Genomic DNA, 15,767 nt, shown 5'->3' on the forward strand with positions numbered 1-15,767 from the left:
TGCAAGTGAGGAAATGGGCTGAGAAAGTTAAATAACTTACCCAGGGTCATACAGCTAGTCAGTATCTATGACTAGATTTGAATTCAGGTCTTCCAACTGCCAAACCTAGTAGTCTCTCCACTGATGCCTGTTGCATATGCCTCAGCCCTTTTTGCTTTTCATCAGTCACCACTGGCCGTGCTATGGTACCCTGTGAAGGCAGCCAAGGCACCAGCCCAAAACCCTCCAGTGGTGGGGATTGTCTTTAGCCCAAAGGCTCACAATGACCTTAGCATGCCGGGTGAGAATCAACACAGTGATCACCACATCTTTGGGATCACCAAGGCCACCAGGCTGAGCCAGAATGTCCAGCCCAGCACAGCCACCTCCCGAGCCTCATTGGAACTGAGAAGGACCATCTACAAGTCCCTTTATCCAATGCCAGGACTCCAAGTACTTTCTCAGAAACACCCCCAGATTAATTTGAAACATTTTTACTAAAAGGTGCTCCAGGAGCACCATCCACACTTATTAATAGCTTCTCATTCTTTTACCTTGTGCTCCCCTACATGTGAGACTATTCCCCTACAGAAACGGTGTCACAGAGTCTTCGAGTTGGAGATGACCCTTGAAGCCATCTGAACAAAGCCATACCTGAACAAAAAACCACCTATTGGCTATATCCATGACAAACAGTTGCTGTCTTCTCTTGAAACACCCTTTCAGAACAGGGGCAAGTCCCTCCCCAGTTCCGTTAACAGCAGAGTAGCCTACTGGGGACAACAGAAATTGGCACTGACAAAGGTAGACAGGCCAGTAGATAGACTGCTGTCCTTTGGAATCTGGCTTCTGACATTTACTAGCTTGGTGACCCTGGACAAGTCACTTAACCTCTGTTTGCCTCACTTCACTCAACCATGAAATAAGAATGATGAAGGGTTATTGTGAGGATCCCACAAGATAATATTTGTAAAAAGCACTTAGTAGGTGCCTGGCACATAGTGGGCACTACAAAAATGCTTGTTCATTCCCCCTTCTTCCTCCTTCTGTCATATTCTCCAGCAGTATCTGGAGGCACTAGAAGCTGCCTTTTCCCACTACTCCACTTTAAAACTCAGAGGACAGGGAACTTGTCTTTTTTGTCCATCTATCAAGAAGCATTCATTGCACACTTACTCTGTACCAGTCATGAGTGGAGGTGGTATGTAGACAAAGAGGAAACAAAGCCTGTCCTCTAGGAGCTAATATCCTAAACTTTGTGTTTCCCCCAGCAGGGAGCTCATCATTAGTACTTGGATATGGGTGGGTGTTACTAATTTACATGAGTTTTCATCACTGCATGTGGGCTGCTTAATGAGATTATCTTCTAGCCAAATGCATTTGCATAACATTGTCCGTGTCTCACTGGGCAGCTGCCTGCTGACCTCTCTTATTGATCAGAAGTTTTGCTCTTTAATTAATCATGCCTAGATGGCAAGGTGTGACCCTTTGTACCAGAAGAGATGGCTTGTTGCTTGTCCCTATCAATTGGGTGCCTGTGGGAAGCACACAGAAGCCCAGGGGAGGGAGAAGCCACTTGCCAATGGATCAGTCACTTGCCTGAACTTTGAAATACTTAGCTCTTGAGTCCTGGAGGCCAGAGTCTGGCCAGCATTGGGCGTGCTTCACAGCAGATGCTACTGTGCTCACTCCATTCGATGCCATTGCCTCGAGCTGTGTGACCTAGCTGCTTTGGGCAAGCATTAAATCAAACTCTGGCCACTGGCCTGGTTAGTCCCATTCATAAAAGATTTGTTGCCACCCCTGTTAACTCTTGCTTCTTGGGCAAGTCTTTATTTTGGAAAGACACCTGGTGTCTGTACTGGAAGTGTATTGATCTCCAGGTCTTTAAGATGTTTGCTTTCACAGCCTTGGTGCTAGGTGAGGGCATTAGAAGTGTGTGATTTGGCTCTAGGAGCAGATCCTAATTCCTGCCTGAGGGAATTATCTTCCTAGTTCTGACTGGAGTGTTCTTTCAGGGTAGAGTAACTAATTGCAGCCTAAAGCAACAGAAAAGCAGGTTGGTTTTTGTTATGTAATTAATGGTATATTTTACTATTTGCCCAAGTGTGTAACACCTTAAAAAGGTGATCCCAAAAGCTGCTGGTTTTTTGACTTGAGAACCATCACCAACTCAGCCTTTATGTTCTGGCATCAAAGAGAGTCAGGGTTTGTCTGATCCATCAGCATCTCTGCTGGGCAGAGTAGAGTTCCAGGGTATTGTATAAGCTGCCCTCATGGAGGAATGGCAAAGTCCCAGAGAGAACCCAGGGGAGCACTGCTTTTAAGCCCAGGCTCATTGCTCAAAGGCAGCCTAGTAACATAGGGTTAAAGTCAAACAGAAAGAGGCATGAAGGTAGTGAGTCTTCCAAGCATTTCCATTCAGCAAACCTCCCTCCCCATTTCCATAGTGCCAGTGGATTCTTGGGGTGAGGGAGAAGCAGAGAAAGAATATCTAACTCTGAGTGAGTAGGCTCCCATTAAATACCAGCCCAGCCTCAGGCTTATTCTGTAAAAGTCAAGCTTCTTCCTCTAGCTCTCAGCCCCTGGGCCTGTAGGTGACAGGCTGAGAAAAGATGGATGCTTCAAATCTTAAAAAAAAAAAAAAATTAAGAAATCACTGAGCCCTAAAAGTCTTAATGTTTTCTGTGTCCAGGTGAATTTTTATTTTAAAAAAGTTATGCCATCCTCCTGAATTGGAACAAGTGGAAAAGCATATAAGTGATAGAGGTCAGTGTTCAAACCCTATGTCATTGCCTGGCCAAAGATGAGGCAAACAAGTGAGTGAATTACCTCTGAGCTTCAAGAAAATTGGTATTTTAAAAAGTGAAGTCTGTTGAGTGCTGTCTAGACCTGAGGGCATGCCTGCCAATGAGGACTCTAACATGACCCACCGTGAGTCAACCATATGGAGGAGGGAGGAGCCAAAGCTAGAGGATAGAAGCCTTGATCTTAGCCAAAGCTTCCATGGGTTTCAGCCTAAGTGATGCCCCCCTCATCTCCCTAAACTGCTGGAAGTTCATTGTTGAGTATGTGGCTGGCTCATTTCCTGAGGCTGGACCAGAAGTAACTGTGGGACAGATGCCCTGGGAGCGCCATCAGGGAAGAAGGTCCCAAATATGACAAATGGCTCCTAGAAGCAAAAACCATTGCAGGTAGTTCCATTGCATTCAACTGAAAAACAAAGAAAGAGATTTGGGAGAAAAAAAAAACTCTTCCAGAAAGGGCTTATACCTCAAGGAAACCATCCATAAGAAAAAAAAAAAGTCCCCATATACACCAAAATATTTATAACAGTACTTTTTGTGATGGCTAAGAATTGGAAACAAAGTTGCTGCCCATCTTTGGGGAATGGCTAAACAAATTGTGGTCCATGAATGTAATGGAATATTATTGTGCTGTAAGAAATGATGCATATGATGGATACAGAGAAGCCTGGAAGGCGACAAGCAGCCCAGGTCCACGTGTCTAGGCACACAAAAATGTGTGTGCGTAGCCTGGGGTTAAAAGTGGAGACAGGATCAGTGAAAGGAGTGCAGGAGGAATGATAATTTCTGGAAGGTTGTGGGATTTTTTTCCTTTTAAATAATTTTTATTGATGTTTTCTATTTCTTATATCTTCATAGCATCCCATGCATCCCTCTCCCTCCCATTCACCAAGAGCCATCCTGTATGACAAAGTGTTTGTTTTGTTTTTAGAGAGAGAAAAAATCAGTACAACTGCTGGATACATCGAGAAAGTCATGTGTGACACCTGTGGGCCTCCTCCTCCACCAAGGGCTGTGGAGGTGGGGGCAGGGCATCCTCTCATCTCTTTTTATTCACGTCCTGCTGGATCTTTAGAATTTCATGACATTCGCTTTGGATTTTTGAGTGCGAACTTGTTTCCCATTTGCATTGTTCTAGTTACTGGGCATATTGTTTTCTTGGTTCTGCAGACTCCACTCTACATCAGCTCATATAGCTCTTTCCAGGCTTCTCTGTATTCATCATATGCATCATTTCTTACAGCACAGTAATATTCCATCCCTCATTCTGTCACAGGCTAGCAGGGAGGCTGGTTCCAGACATGACTGTCCAGAGCACTCAACACAGTACAAGGACACCTAGGGAAGCTGGAATTGGGGGAAGGGAGAGGAAGGAGAAGAGGAAGAAGAGCAGGAGAAGGTTAGGGAGAGGAGGGGAGGGGAGAGGAAGAAAAGGAGCAGGAGGAGTAGGAGGAGGAAACAGGAGAGTTGATTCTCTGAGCTTTGCTAACTGAGAATAAGGGAGAGGCTCTCATCAGCGGCCCAGGTGTTTGGGGGACACTTGCTTCTTACTTGAAAGCTTTTACTGACCCCTCCCTTCTCTTCCTTAGCTGATAGGATGCTTCCGTGGCCTTACTCTGCCGGTGAGTCTTATCACATCTCCCCACTCCAAGAGTTCAAAGGCTACACTCTTGGGTTAGACCAGAGGCCAGACTGCATTAGTGGAGGTAGTTTCTTCACTTAGAGCTCTCTCCTTTCACCAATTAAATCTAGGTCTTGACCCCAAGGAGTGTGTGGAGGTGGTGATTGTTTGGTTCTGTCTCAGGACTTAATGCGGTGCCCAAGCACTGAGTGGGTGCTTAGTCAACGAGAAAGGAAGGAAGGAAGGAAGGAAAAGAGAGAGAGAGAGTAAAAGGTAGAGGGCTTCCTGAGTAACTAGGCGAACCCAGAAATACACAAGAGGCATTCCCCACCCTCTCACTCTTTATACAGACCCGGGGCTGTAGGGAAGATGACGCCCTGAGGTAACAAAGCGACTTTAAGCACCCCCTGTTCGCAAGGGTGCTGGTAGTCCGTCTCGAGTCCTCCCCTCTCCCTCTGTGCCGGGAAGGGAAGAGAATCAAGGCCGGTGCTGTCGGGGAGCAGCTGCCTCTTGGGGGAGGGGAGGGCGAAGGCTGCGGAGATTTCGCAGAGACTGCCCAAGAACGGAGCATAGCCTCAGGCTAGCTTCTAGGGGACCCGGAGACGTTGACAGATTTCCCCGACACCCTCAAGCCAGGGAGCCTGGCCCTCCACTCCGCTCCCAGGGCGAGGTGGGGTTGGTCAAGAGGTACCAGCCCCGTCTGGCTGCTTCGGAAGCCAGGCCAAGTTCCCTGAGTCATGGGTTGGGTGGGTTTAGATACGTAAAGACCAGGATCCGAGGGGAACAGAAGACCTGGGGGCCTACGGGGGCGAGGAGCAGAAGGAAGGGGCGCTCTTATTCCCCCTGACCGTCCCACGGACGACAACTAAGCCGAGGATTGGCCCTCGGGGCTCCTACTCCCCCGACATCGCGTCACTAGAAGCGCAATTGGCTCGGGGTTTGACCGACACTCGCTGGGCCGGGGGCGGGACAGGGAAGGCTGGGGGGGGGCGGGGGGGAGGGGGGTTGCAGCAGCAGCTAGGCGGGGACTCATTGAATATGGATCAGAAAGTGCAGTGGGGAGAGTGTCACGTGACTCCGAGGCCAAGATAAATAGGGGTTGGGCGGGCGCTGAATCCCCCCGAGCTCCCCAGTACCTGCGTACGCCGGCTACCGTCCGTTGGTACGGGCTCTGAGGCGGAGACTGGGCTCCACCAGCGAGCCGGGTGGAAGAGAGGGAGGCAGAGAAAGATCGCCGCTGCCCGGAGGAGGTAAGAGTCCCTCGGTTCCCAGCTGCCTGTCAGAGACCTTAGGGAGGTTCTCCGGGCAAAGTCTCAGCGACGCTATAGAGGGGCGGACGGACGGACAGGATAGGATGGGGGAGGTTTCTAGACACCGAGGGGGAGGCGGAAATCCTGGATGATCTAGGCGTCAGGGGACCTGGGTTAGAATAGCCCTGCTCTTCTCCATGCTGCCTCAGTTTCCTTCATGCATAGTGGGAAATTGAACTAGGGAACGTATAAGGTGTCTTTCAGCCTTGGAGTTGGTGATTCTGGTGTGCGCGTGTGTTCCTCTGAGAACTCCCTTCTGCTTGAGGGAGGCACCAGTTCTGCCCTTTGGGTTCCAGTCACCGCAAGACACCGCCTCGGTGTCCTGCCGTGGGCCAGGACCTTCTCCATTTGACAGATAGAGCTCGCTCCAGCTCCCACATTCCCAACATGAAAATCCTCGTGGCTCTGGCGGTGCTCTTCCTCGCGTCCGCTCAGGCTTTTGCAGAAGAAATGGGCGCCAACGACGATCTGAACTACTGGGCCGACTGGTCGGACAGCGACCAGATCAAGGTAAGCAGCGGTGCCCTCTGGGCTCTGTCCAGCCAGGCTGGGGTGCTGGAGACAGCGCTTGGCTTCTGCCCCGACGGAAGCGCGCAGAGCACAGGCTAGGCTGGCGTCCCGCCGAATATGCGGGAGTATCCTCATACCTCCAGCCTATACGGGCAATCTAGGGTCTGGGCGGACGGCAGACGCTGGCCCAAGGTTAGAGATTCCCACTTCTTAGCCCGTCCAATAGGTGCGCCATCCCCCTCTTCCCCAGTGGTCAGTACTCCTCACGGGCCCCAGGGGAGAGGGGAGCGAGGTGAATAAGAGAATGGACGACGGGGGAGCTGCGGCTGTGCAGCTACGTCCCAGCTAAATTAGAGCGCTCCGGGGGGCGGGGGAGGAATTTGGGGAAAGGGGGAGGCTTGATAGAGAGAAGGAAGCGGAGAGCACGGCTCGAAGGAGACCCTGGCTGTTGTCAGTGGGCTCAGGCAAATGTAGAGCACTTTTCTGCGAGCATATGTGAATGTATGTGCACCTGAGTATGTGATGGAGTGCTGCACAGGTGTGTGTGTGTGTGTGTGTGTGTGTGTGTGTGTGTGTGTGTGTGTGTGAGGGGGGTGGAGGGGGAGGGGAAGGGGGAGAGAGAGGGCGGAGGAGGAGGGGAGGAGGGAGAGAGAGAGACGGGCGTGGGAGAGGGGGTGGGGAGAGAGGGAAGGGGAGGGAAAGGGAGAGAGAGAGAGAGAGAGAGAGAGAGAGAGAGAGAGAGAGAGAGAGAGAGAGAGAGAGAGAAGGAAATGGAGGGAGGGAGTCAGAGAGACAGAGACTGCGTGTACTCGGCAGACGAGCTGCTGCCAGGAGAGGGGTAACTTGCAGCAACGTTCAAAGTATGCAGTTGGGTGCAAGACCTTAGTCTCTGCCCTCTTAGAAGTCCGGGTAGAATCTAAGGGAGAGCTCGTGGGCTGACAAGCATGTCCTCGGGGTCTGTCGAGCCCTGGCTCCCTCTGTGGTTCCCTCACCTCTGCGGATCCCTCCCTCAGTGATCGGGGAAGCACTAAAGACGCAACATTCGGGGGTGGGGCAGGGGCTCAGGCCTCAGGTCCAGTGCCTTGGGGTCACTCTGTGGCCAGTCCAGCTTCTATGTAAGTCCCTAGAACAGAGGCTCTTCTGGGGCCGACATAGATGTTCCTCTCCCTCACCTCCCACTCAAAAAGAAGAAAAGGGTAGATTCCTTTTTCCCAGGTCTGGGGAGGGGGCTCCTGGAGACAAATGACAGGAAAGGGGTTCCGGGCAGTGAGGGACCCTAACCAGACCGACCTGAGCTGGTCACATAGTCCAGGGCAGAGCCCTCTGGGAGGAGGTACCAAGACCGGATCCTGTTCCCCTTGGCATGAAAGTGCAGCTGTAGCCCCTTCTCCCCTGAGTCCTACAGCAAAGGATCTGTTGACCCAGCTTGGACTTGGGGCAGCTAGGAAAAAACCCAGCCCTTTCCTCCTCCTCTCCCCTCCCCTCCTCTCCTTTCCTCTCTTTGCTTCTCCTCTGCTCTCTCCTTTCTGCTTCCCTCCCCTCTTCTGCATTTCTCTCCTGTTCCCTCATCTCTCCTTTCTTCTTTCCTCATCTTCCCCTACCCCCTTTCTGTCCTCTGCTCCCTAGATCCAACCCAGGCCAGGGCCCTCTTCCCAGTGAACTCTGTAGTTCTGGTCTCAAGGATTAAGGAGGGTGAAAAGCCCACCCCACCTTCCACATTGCTCCAATGATCCACCAGCTGTCTCTGTCTCTCTGTCTCTTTCTCTGTCTGTCTGTTCTTCTGCCCTCCCCCACACACCCCCACACACTCATCCCCCCCCCCCCCCCAGGAAGAGCTCTCCGAGCCTTTTGAGCATTTCCTGCAGAGAATTGCCAGGAGACCCAAGTCTCAACAGTTCTTTGGGTTGATGGGCAAACGGGATGCTGGTAAGTACCCAAGCCCCTCTCCTCTAGCTGCTCCAAAGGGAAACCTGGAACCCCTCAGCCCTTCCCTCCTCCCTTAGGCTGGGGGGAGGGGTGGTGCTCTGTCCTGATCTTCTCCCCATTTCTTACTTGATTCTAAAAAGAGACACACAGGAGCCAGCCCCTCTCCGCCTGCCTCTTACATGCACTCTTCCAACACCCAAGTGCCTGAAATTCCCGGGATAGGAGACATTTTATCTTGTGAGTGGCCTCCAGATCCCTGGGAGGGAGGAGGGGGGTAGGGCAGAGCACTCAAGGGCAGCACCCATCACAGAAACTATCTTTGGTGTGCAGATTGGCCACCAGTCATGAACAATAAGGCTTGGCTGCCCGTTGGACCACATCAAAGCTCCAGCCTCCATTTCCTTGATGAAATTCATGCTATCCTTCCTATTTCTACCTGGTTAATGTCAATTCATTTTTTGTCAGATACCTCAGTTGAAAAACAAGTGGGCATGTTAAAGGCTCTCTATGGTAAACATCTCCCCACCCCCTACCCAACTCCCAGCATTATACTCTTGGGCACTCACTTCTGTGTGCACATTAGCTGATGAGTGAAAATCAGACCCTGGCTACTGAATCTTCCTGTAGCCATTCATTTATTTTTCTTGGGGAGGGTGGTGAGGGGGGAATTTCTTGAGGTTAAAATCTTAATTGTTTAGCTTTCACTATTAACTTTTGGGTTGGCTGGATATCCCCATTGTGATCCATTCTCCCGCCTCATAGGGCTGATCTAATTGTTGTCATCTTCCATGAGCCTATTTTCTGACATTGTGCCAAGCTGTGCAGGTAGCTGACCAGGTGTCTGACCAGGTAGCTATCCAGGCAACTAACCAGGTAGCTGTCCAGGTGGCCCACGTGGCTGTCCAGGTAGCTGATCAGGTAGCTACCTGGACAGCTACCAACAAGTCAGAGTGGCTTGTTCTTTGGACCCTCTGAGCCTATTCATGCTCACTAATCTCTTTCCATTCTTTCCCCTAGGGCACGGCCAAATATCTCATAAAAGTAAGTTTCAATATTATTTTAATATTTGTCATGATTATGAGCCAGTTTGTATCATACTCATGTATCAGCTTCTCTTGTTTGGGTGCATGTACCTACTCATGATCCTGCTGCTTTGGAAGGGAAATAGTCTGCGTGTGACTTCACCCAGAATGAGCTTTCTATAAAGGCAGTGGCTGGGAACCTTTAGGCCAGGTTTTCTGATGCTTTTTAGTGATCAGAGAGATGAACATCTGTGGAGACCCTGAGAACAGCACTCTAGGAAAACCTCAGCATGCTTATTAGTGGGTCATGCCCCATGGGGGATTCTAAGTTCTAGGAGGGCAGATACCTAAACTGTGTCTCTCCTCCTCCAGCCCCTGACACTATGCTCTGGGTACAGACACATTTAGGTTTGTGCAATCTTGTTATCTGAGCATTTAAACCCCAGGGAGGAAGGGGAATTCCTCAGAGACTTCAACAAACTCTGATGAAGGTCCAAGATATCATTTTAGAAATGGAATCCTGGCAGCTTCTGACCAGCCCCTTGGCTCAACAAACATGGTCAGAAATTGGTGAATTAAAATGCTCACTCCCAGTTATTCAGAAGGGATGAAGTTTGGCTAACCCTGCCTCTGTGGGAAGCCCCACCCAGGACACAGGGAAATATCTCCAGGTCCAGGGGAGAGAGCAGATGTTGAAACCTTCCTTCCCAGGCCCCACTCCTCAAAGGGCCACAGTCTCCATCAGTTGGTCAGTCCCCCCTGCATTTCAAGGGGATTCCCAACCAAAAGTCTTTTGAAACCCCCAAATGTAGCTGAGCATCTAGAAACCTCTGGCATCAGGGAGTTGAGATAGGTCTACATACCTTAGCTTGTGGTGTTTTGTTGATATGGAATGTCTGAGCTCAAGATAAAACCAGGCTTTTAATCTGGAAGGGGCCTTTGAGGTCAATCAGACAAGCATCCCCACTCTACAGATGAGGAAACCAAGGCCCAGAGAGGTGAGACTTGCTCAAGGTCCCCTAACGAGTAGGTGGCAGAGCTAGGATGTGAAGCCTGCTCATTCAGTTCCAAAGGCTTATGTTTCAACAAGGGAAGATCTATATTCACCTGTCTGGGAGTCAGAATTAGGCATTTTCTGCCTGCATGAGCATTGACAGACTAAGCCAATGTCAGCAATGAGAAGGTTCACCAAAATGAAAGTGAAGTACTCTTGTTTCTGAAGCCCAGGGAGGTACAAAATTATCTTTTCTAAGGATTTGGTCTTCCAAGGGGCAGTTGATGGAGACTTAGATTAGTTGGAAAAGAGCTTTGTCGGTCTAACATCTGGGCTCCTTCTCCAAAAGGTATCTGAGGCCTTCCTAGCATGATTTAGCACATCCAATAGATTAACTCCTGGCAGCTCCTGCTTCATTTATAAACTGTCCCTTTCAGGGGTTCACTGGCCTTCACTCCACTGTTGTCTCATGGACAGCCACATTCCCAAAAGCTCCTTGGTGAGCGTTAAGAATGAACACCAGCCAAGCCTAAAGCAAAGAGGTTTGGAAATAACTGTAGACATACAACCCTTCCCCCCTCCACCACACCACCCTACTAGGCTGGGGAGCAAGGTTGAGACTCTGTCAGCTAAGGCAATATTGACCTCTTCCTGTGAGCCAGGAGGAGGTTCTGCTCAGCCCTTGGAATGTGGCTCTTCTCCTGCCTGTCTCCTAGACAGACAGAGCTTCCAGCCTGCAGCTACCCACCTTCTCTAGGCTTATTACAGGGGCCAGCCTGAACAGAGGCAGCAGGACCTGGTCTTTGCAAGTGTTCCATTAGGGAAAGCAAGAAATAGCTGGATTCTCTCCCATCACCCTAACCTAGACAGAAAACCTCTCTAAGCTGGTTTGCTTAGGAGCCATTTAAAATTTCTATAAGAAAAAATTAATTCTGCACCCAAATAAAAAGTACTCAGTGATCCTTAGACAGACTTTGGAATGTATGTGGGCTTCTCTGTTTACCTGCCCATGGGCTTACCCTACAAGGAAAGAGTCAGGTTCCCACTTCAGTGACTGTCCCAATGAAGACAAGTTTGATCAGGAAAGAGACTGTCTTTTCTTACTTTTTCTAATCACAAAAATTCTTTGTGTATTTCAACACCCCAACATATATTTTTTCAGGGCATAAAACAGATTCCTTTGTTGGACTCATGGGCAAAAGATCTTTAACTTCTGGTATGTATAACTCTCAACTAAAACTAGAGATAGCATCTTAAATCTGTAAGTGCTTTTACTGCCCACAACCCTTTTCTCCAAGTATTGAAATGGAATAAGAGACTACAGAGTTGTTTATATGGACCTAAAACTAAGTGTAACTGTGGGCTGCTCATGTATAGTGACCCAAGCAGAGCAGAGAGTGAAAAGGACCCTTGCTTTTCAAAGGCAGCCTGGTCAATGTTAGAACCATCCTGATATGTGTCTTTCTGCTGTCTGTTCCTCCTTTTTCTTTAACTGGAAGCTAAGTTCCAGGGAATCTCACTGTTGCATGGGAAAAATCCTTCAAGGACTTAAAGATCAAAACTCCAGCTTGAGTTTCATTTGCTATCAAATAGAAAGCCTCCCAAGATGATACCTAGCTGGACGCTTCCTCCTTATGCCTCTCACCAATACTCCTGGTGATATTGACTAGGATGATGACATGAGAAGAGTGAGAATGACCAATCAATCCTCCTAGTCACAGATGTCCAAATTTATCCAGCGTTAAAAAGGACCTTGAGAAGTGGTCAGCTTGTGCATTTCTACACCTTCAGGCACCATCAGACCAAGGAGAATAGTGCCCAGTTTTCAGGATCCCAAGAGGTCCAACAACATTTGGAAGTCTGCTCTCACACTGGACAACTTTCGGAGGTCCATTGTAGCCCAAACCCCTTTCTTCTTCTGTGTTCAGGAAGGGCTAAGGAAGCCTGGCCATCTGACTTTGTGAAACCCCTTACATGTTTGGAGAGTTTCATTGTTGACTTTCATGTCAGGCTCATCCTATCTAGATTAAGAAACTTCTTCTTTTCTCCATAGGGGATATAAATCCTTCCCAAATTGTACTTGAATTTCTTAAGTTGCTCCTAATGACAGAAGGATATGTGAAGTCAGGTGTCTCTCTTTAAAGGCAATCTCTGCAGTGCAAAATGGAAAGTCTTAGGTGACTGAGAGCTCTCGGGATAGTCAGGGCGAACTGTTTCAATGCCCTGAACACCGAGACAACCTTGGGGACTGAGATTTTGTAGGCAGAGTAAATGAAACAGTCAATTAAGGGAGAAATGTTTTAGGAGTTGGGGTTTGTGGGTTTGGTTTGGTTTGGTTTAGGGTTTCTGCTTTTATTTTTATTGTATTTTTTGTGTCATGAAGTAACTAGTCAATTAACATAGTTAATGAACGTGGCTTCAATTTAGCTGCAGATAACTAATCTCCATGTTCCAGGGGCAACAAGAAAGACCCAGTCACTGGAAAGATGCTTTCATGCCCACAAAAATTATCTGTGGTGACCCAGTCCCAATTAGCCAGGCTACTCTTGATTGCTTTTCTAATTTGTCTTCCTTTTGGAACTACATTCCAGGATGCCAAGGCCAACAGATAGGGCCCGAGGTCACACTGTAAGCGGTGGCCATATTTTTAGGTAGATTTAGGAAACAATCACAAACTTTCAATCCTAGATTTAGATTAGGAATCAAATGAATGGGCTTTTGTGCAGCTTTCCTAACCATGATCCAGAGAACTTGTCTCTGGAAGTCAAGAGACAGGAGCCTGCGGCTACCTTTCCTGCCCTCTTTAATGGCCTGGGGCTCAGTGGCCCAGAGACAGAAACGGAATTGCTTTGGCTTCAGAAAATGGAGTCACCGGCACCAGCCTCCCAACACTAAGGAAATTAATTCACAAATGTCTTGTTCACTTTAAATCTTTTAAGTAACTAGACAGGGCTTTTAACTGAAGGAACACATGAGAGGATCATACCTTTGTCCATCCTAAGATGAGTTAAATTCAAATGAGTTTGTTTTAAATTGTAAATGATAGCAGCACAATAGTATGCCATCACGTTCCTATGATGAAACATGCTATCCACCTCCAGATGGAGAGCTGATGTCCTCCTAGAGCAGACTGAAGCATGTTTGCTTCTCTCTCTGTCTCTGTCTCTCTGTCTCTCTGGAATTTATTTTGCACAACTGTATATATTTGTAATGGATTTTGTTTCTCTTGCTTACTCAAGGGGTGAGGGAGGGAAGACAGAGAGGAAGGCCGAAAGAACTCAAAAGTGAAACTAAAATTTAATTAGAAAAAAGAGTAAATGAAGCAAATTTGCTCTTAATTCACACAAAGATTGGGCCCTTTTGTTTTTTTGTTTTAAAATCTTGGATGCCCCGCCCACCCTTGGAGAATATTTTTCATGGCTATCTAGCATATTTTTCCCAAATTGTTCAGTAACGGGGTTGGCTTATATCTACCCATCTAAAATCAAATAGCGAATAAGTCAATTATCTAGCTAATCCCAACCCCTCCCCCCCAACCTCTCAAGGTTTATTTATCTGTATATTTTTATGTGACAGTTCAGATTTGTTCAAATAATTTCCTCAGTTCCCAATGGGATATGTGTGTGCATGTGTGTGTTACATCAGAATTTCTTGATTGATCATAGGTTTAGGGGCAAGTTTTCTACAAATAACTACTGAGAAGCCCCTCCTCCCAACACTTATAATTCTGCCGTCACAGCCCTTGGTCCTGTGGCTGAGGCCTTAGTGGCCAGGCTCCCAAGAGAAACAGTCGCTGGAACCTTCCTGGCAGCTAAGACCAGAGCCCCAGGCCAGCTCCCCCAGGGTGGAGGAGTCACAGTCAGGAGACCACGCTGGCTCAAGTCATGCCGGCACTTATTCTAATACATTTTTTGATGGAAAACAGCCCAACATTCTCTAAAGCTGGTTAGAGAAGGAGGAACATGCAACCACCAAGGGTTTCCTTTTACTTACAAAGCAATTGCCCGAGGGGAGCAGGTGGCACATTCTGTTCATTCCCTTTTTTAACATAGATTTTTATTGATATCTATTGTTTTTACATCATTTTTAACTGTAGGACAATAACATCTGAGGAGAGAGGTGAACATTTAAAAAGGAAGAGGGAAAGAAGGAAGGAAAGAAAGGGAGGAGAGCAGGAAGGAAATGGAGGGACAAAGGAAGAAAGGAAGGAAATGGAGAGACAGAAGAAGGAAGGAGGGAGGGAGGGAGGAAACCCAGGTGCTTACTGGCTCTCTGCAGAGCTCTGTGGGAGCACCATTAGCTCTTGGAAGCCATCAAAACATCATGGAGGTGACTCTGGGCGGGGGGGGGGGGGGGGGGGGGGTTGGTGGCCCTTCCAGGAGGTAGAGGACACAATGAATCCCTCCACCAAGCCTGAAGCTATTTGGTTACAAGATAGTGTCTTGTATAAAGCTGTCCTCTTATCAGAGGAGAAGATGCACTTTGAGTTACAGGGTAGCTAGCAAGCCTAGCCTTCTAGCCCCAGCTGCCTCATCATTACTGCCTTGTCGCTGTGGTCCTTCTGGCACCAGCCATGGCTGGGCCCCAGCTCAGACATGAGAAGCAATCTCATCTCATACTAAGAAAAGAAGTCCATGCTTACCAGGTGAGTGACCAGAAACTGAAGGAATAGTGTTTAAGTCACATATAGGAGGAAGAAGTTGGGAGGAGAGAGAAAGTTGATATCAAAGATTTTAGAAATAGCTAATGTTTCTTCATTGGTTGAGGTGAGGGCCAGTATTTCTTAGCCCTTCATTTGATTTGCTCATCAAGCACTCCACAGACCACATGAGCTCCCTTCTCTCCTTTCAGGGTCCTCGGAATGGAGCACAGCACAGAACTATGAGAGAAGGCGCAAATGAAGCACCACCTAGCAGCCTTCCATCAATGTCATGGGCTCCCATGGCCCACAATGATGGGGTGTCCTTGAAGATCCTCACTAGACAAAATGATTATTTATTTAATAACACTTGTGGTTTTGAGTTGTAAATCCAATCAGACAATTATTTTTCATATTGTGACAATGACCCCCATTGGATAAGTGTTTTCTAGCTCTAAGCTGCATCCTTTGGAAATGGAAGCCCTGATATTTCACAACCAAGCACATTATTGGCTATGAACTTGTGCTTCTGGTGATGACTTGTTCACCCAGAAAAGTAAATGTTTTGGTTAATGCAGTAACGTCCGCTTTGCCACTAATGTAGCGCAAACCCTTTCCACTGCATCTCCATGGTTAAGATGTTCTGTAATTGGGGGATCGAAATATATTTGTATCACTGCAGCGTGTCTCATGTTTTATGACTCAATATATGAGACAGAAAGAGAGAGGGTGGGGAAGGCAGCTGGAAGGAGGGGGACAGAGAGAAGGAAAGAAAGCACTCACTGGCATGCAGGGCTTGGAGGGCATCCCTAGAGCTTCATTTCATGGTAGGAAGTATTATTGTTGTCCAATGTTTTCCATTAAAATACCACCTGGCAGCACTCTGGATGTTTTGCCTCCTTTTTGCACAGGGCAGTAATATAATCACTTTAAACCAGATTCTACCACCGAGAAGGGTG

The 15,767-nt window shown here is 48.1% G+C and overlaps 1 protein-coding gene across 1 annotated transcript; it reads left to right on the top strand.

The window, feature by feature from the left end:
* Positions 1–6,104: 6,104 nt before the first annotated feature.
* TAC1 (tachykinin precursor 1) lies at positions 6,105–15,218 on the top strand. Its single transcript, XM_036761806.1, has 6 exons — positions 6,105–6,227; positions 8,057–8,153; positions 8,619–8,663; positions 9,171–9,194; positions 11,332–11,385; positions 15,021–15,218. The coding sequence occupies exons 1-6, from the start codon at positions 6,105–6,107 to the stop codon at positions 15,068–15,070; spliced, it is 393 nt and encodes a 130-aa protein (XP_036617701.1). The 3' UTR covers positions 15,071–15,218.
* Positions 15,219–15,767: the final 549 nt, after the last annotated feature.

This window comes from Trichosurus vulpecula, chromosome 5 (genome assembly GCF_011100635.1).
Source record: "Trichosurus vulpecula isolate mTriVul1 chromosome 5, mTriVul1.pri, whole genome shotgun sequence".
Taxonomy (NCBI): domain Eukaryota; kingdom Metazoa; phylum Chordata; class Mammalia; order Diprotodontia; family Phalangeridae; genus Trichosurus; species Trichosurus vulpecula.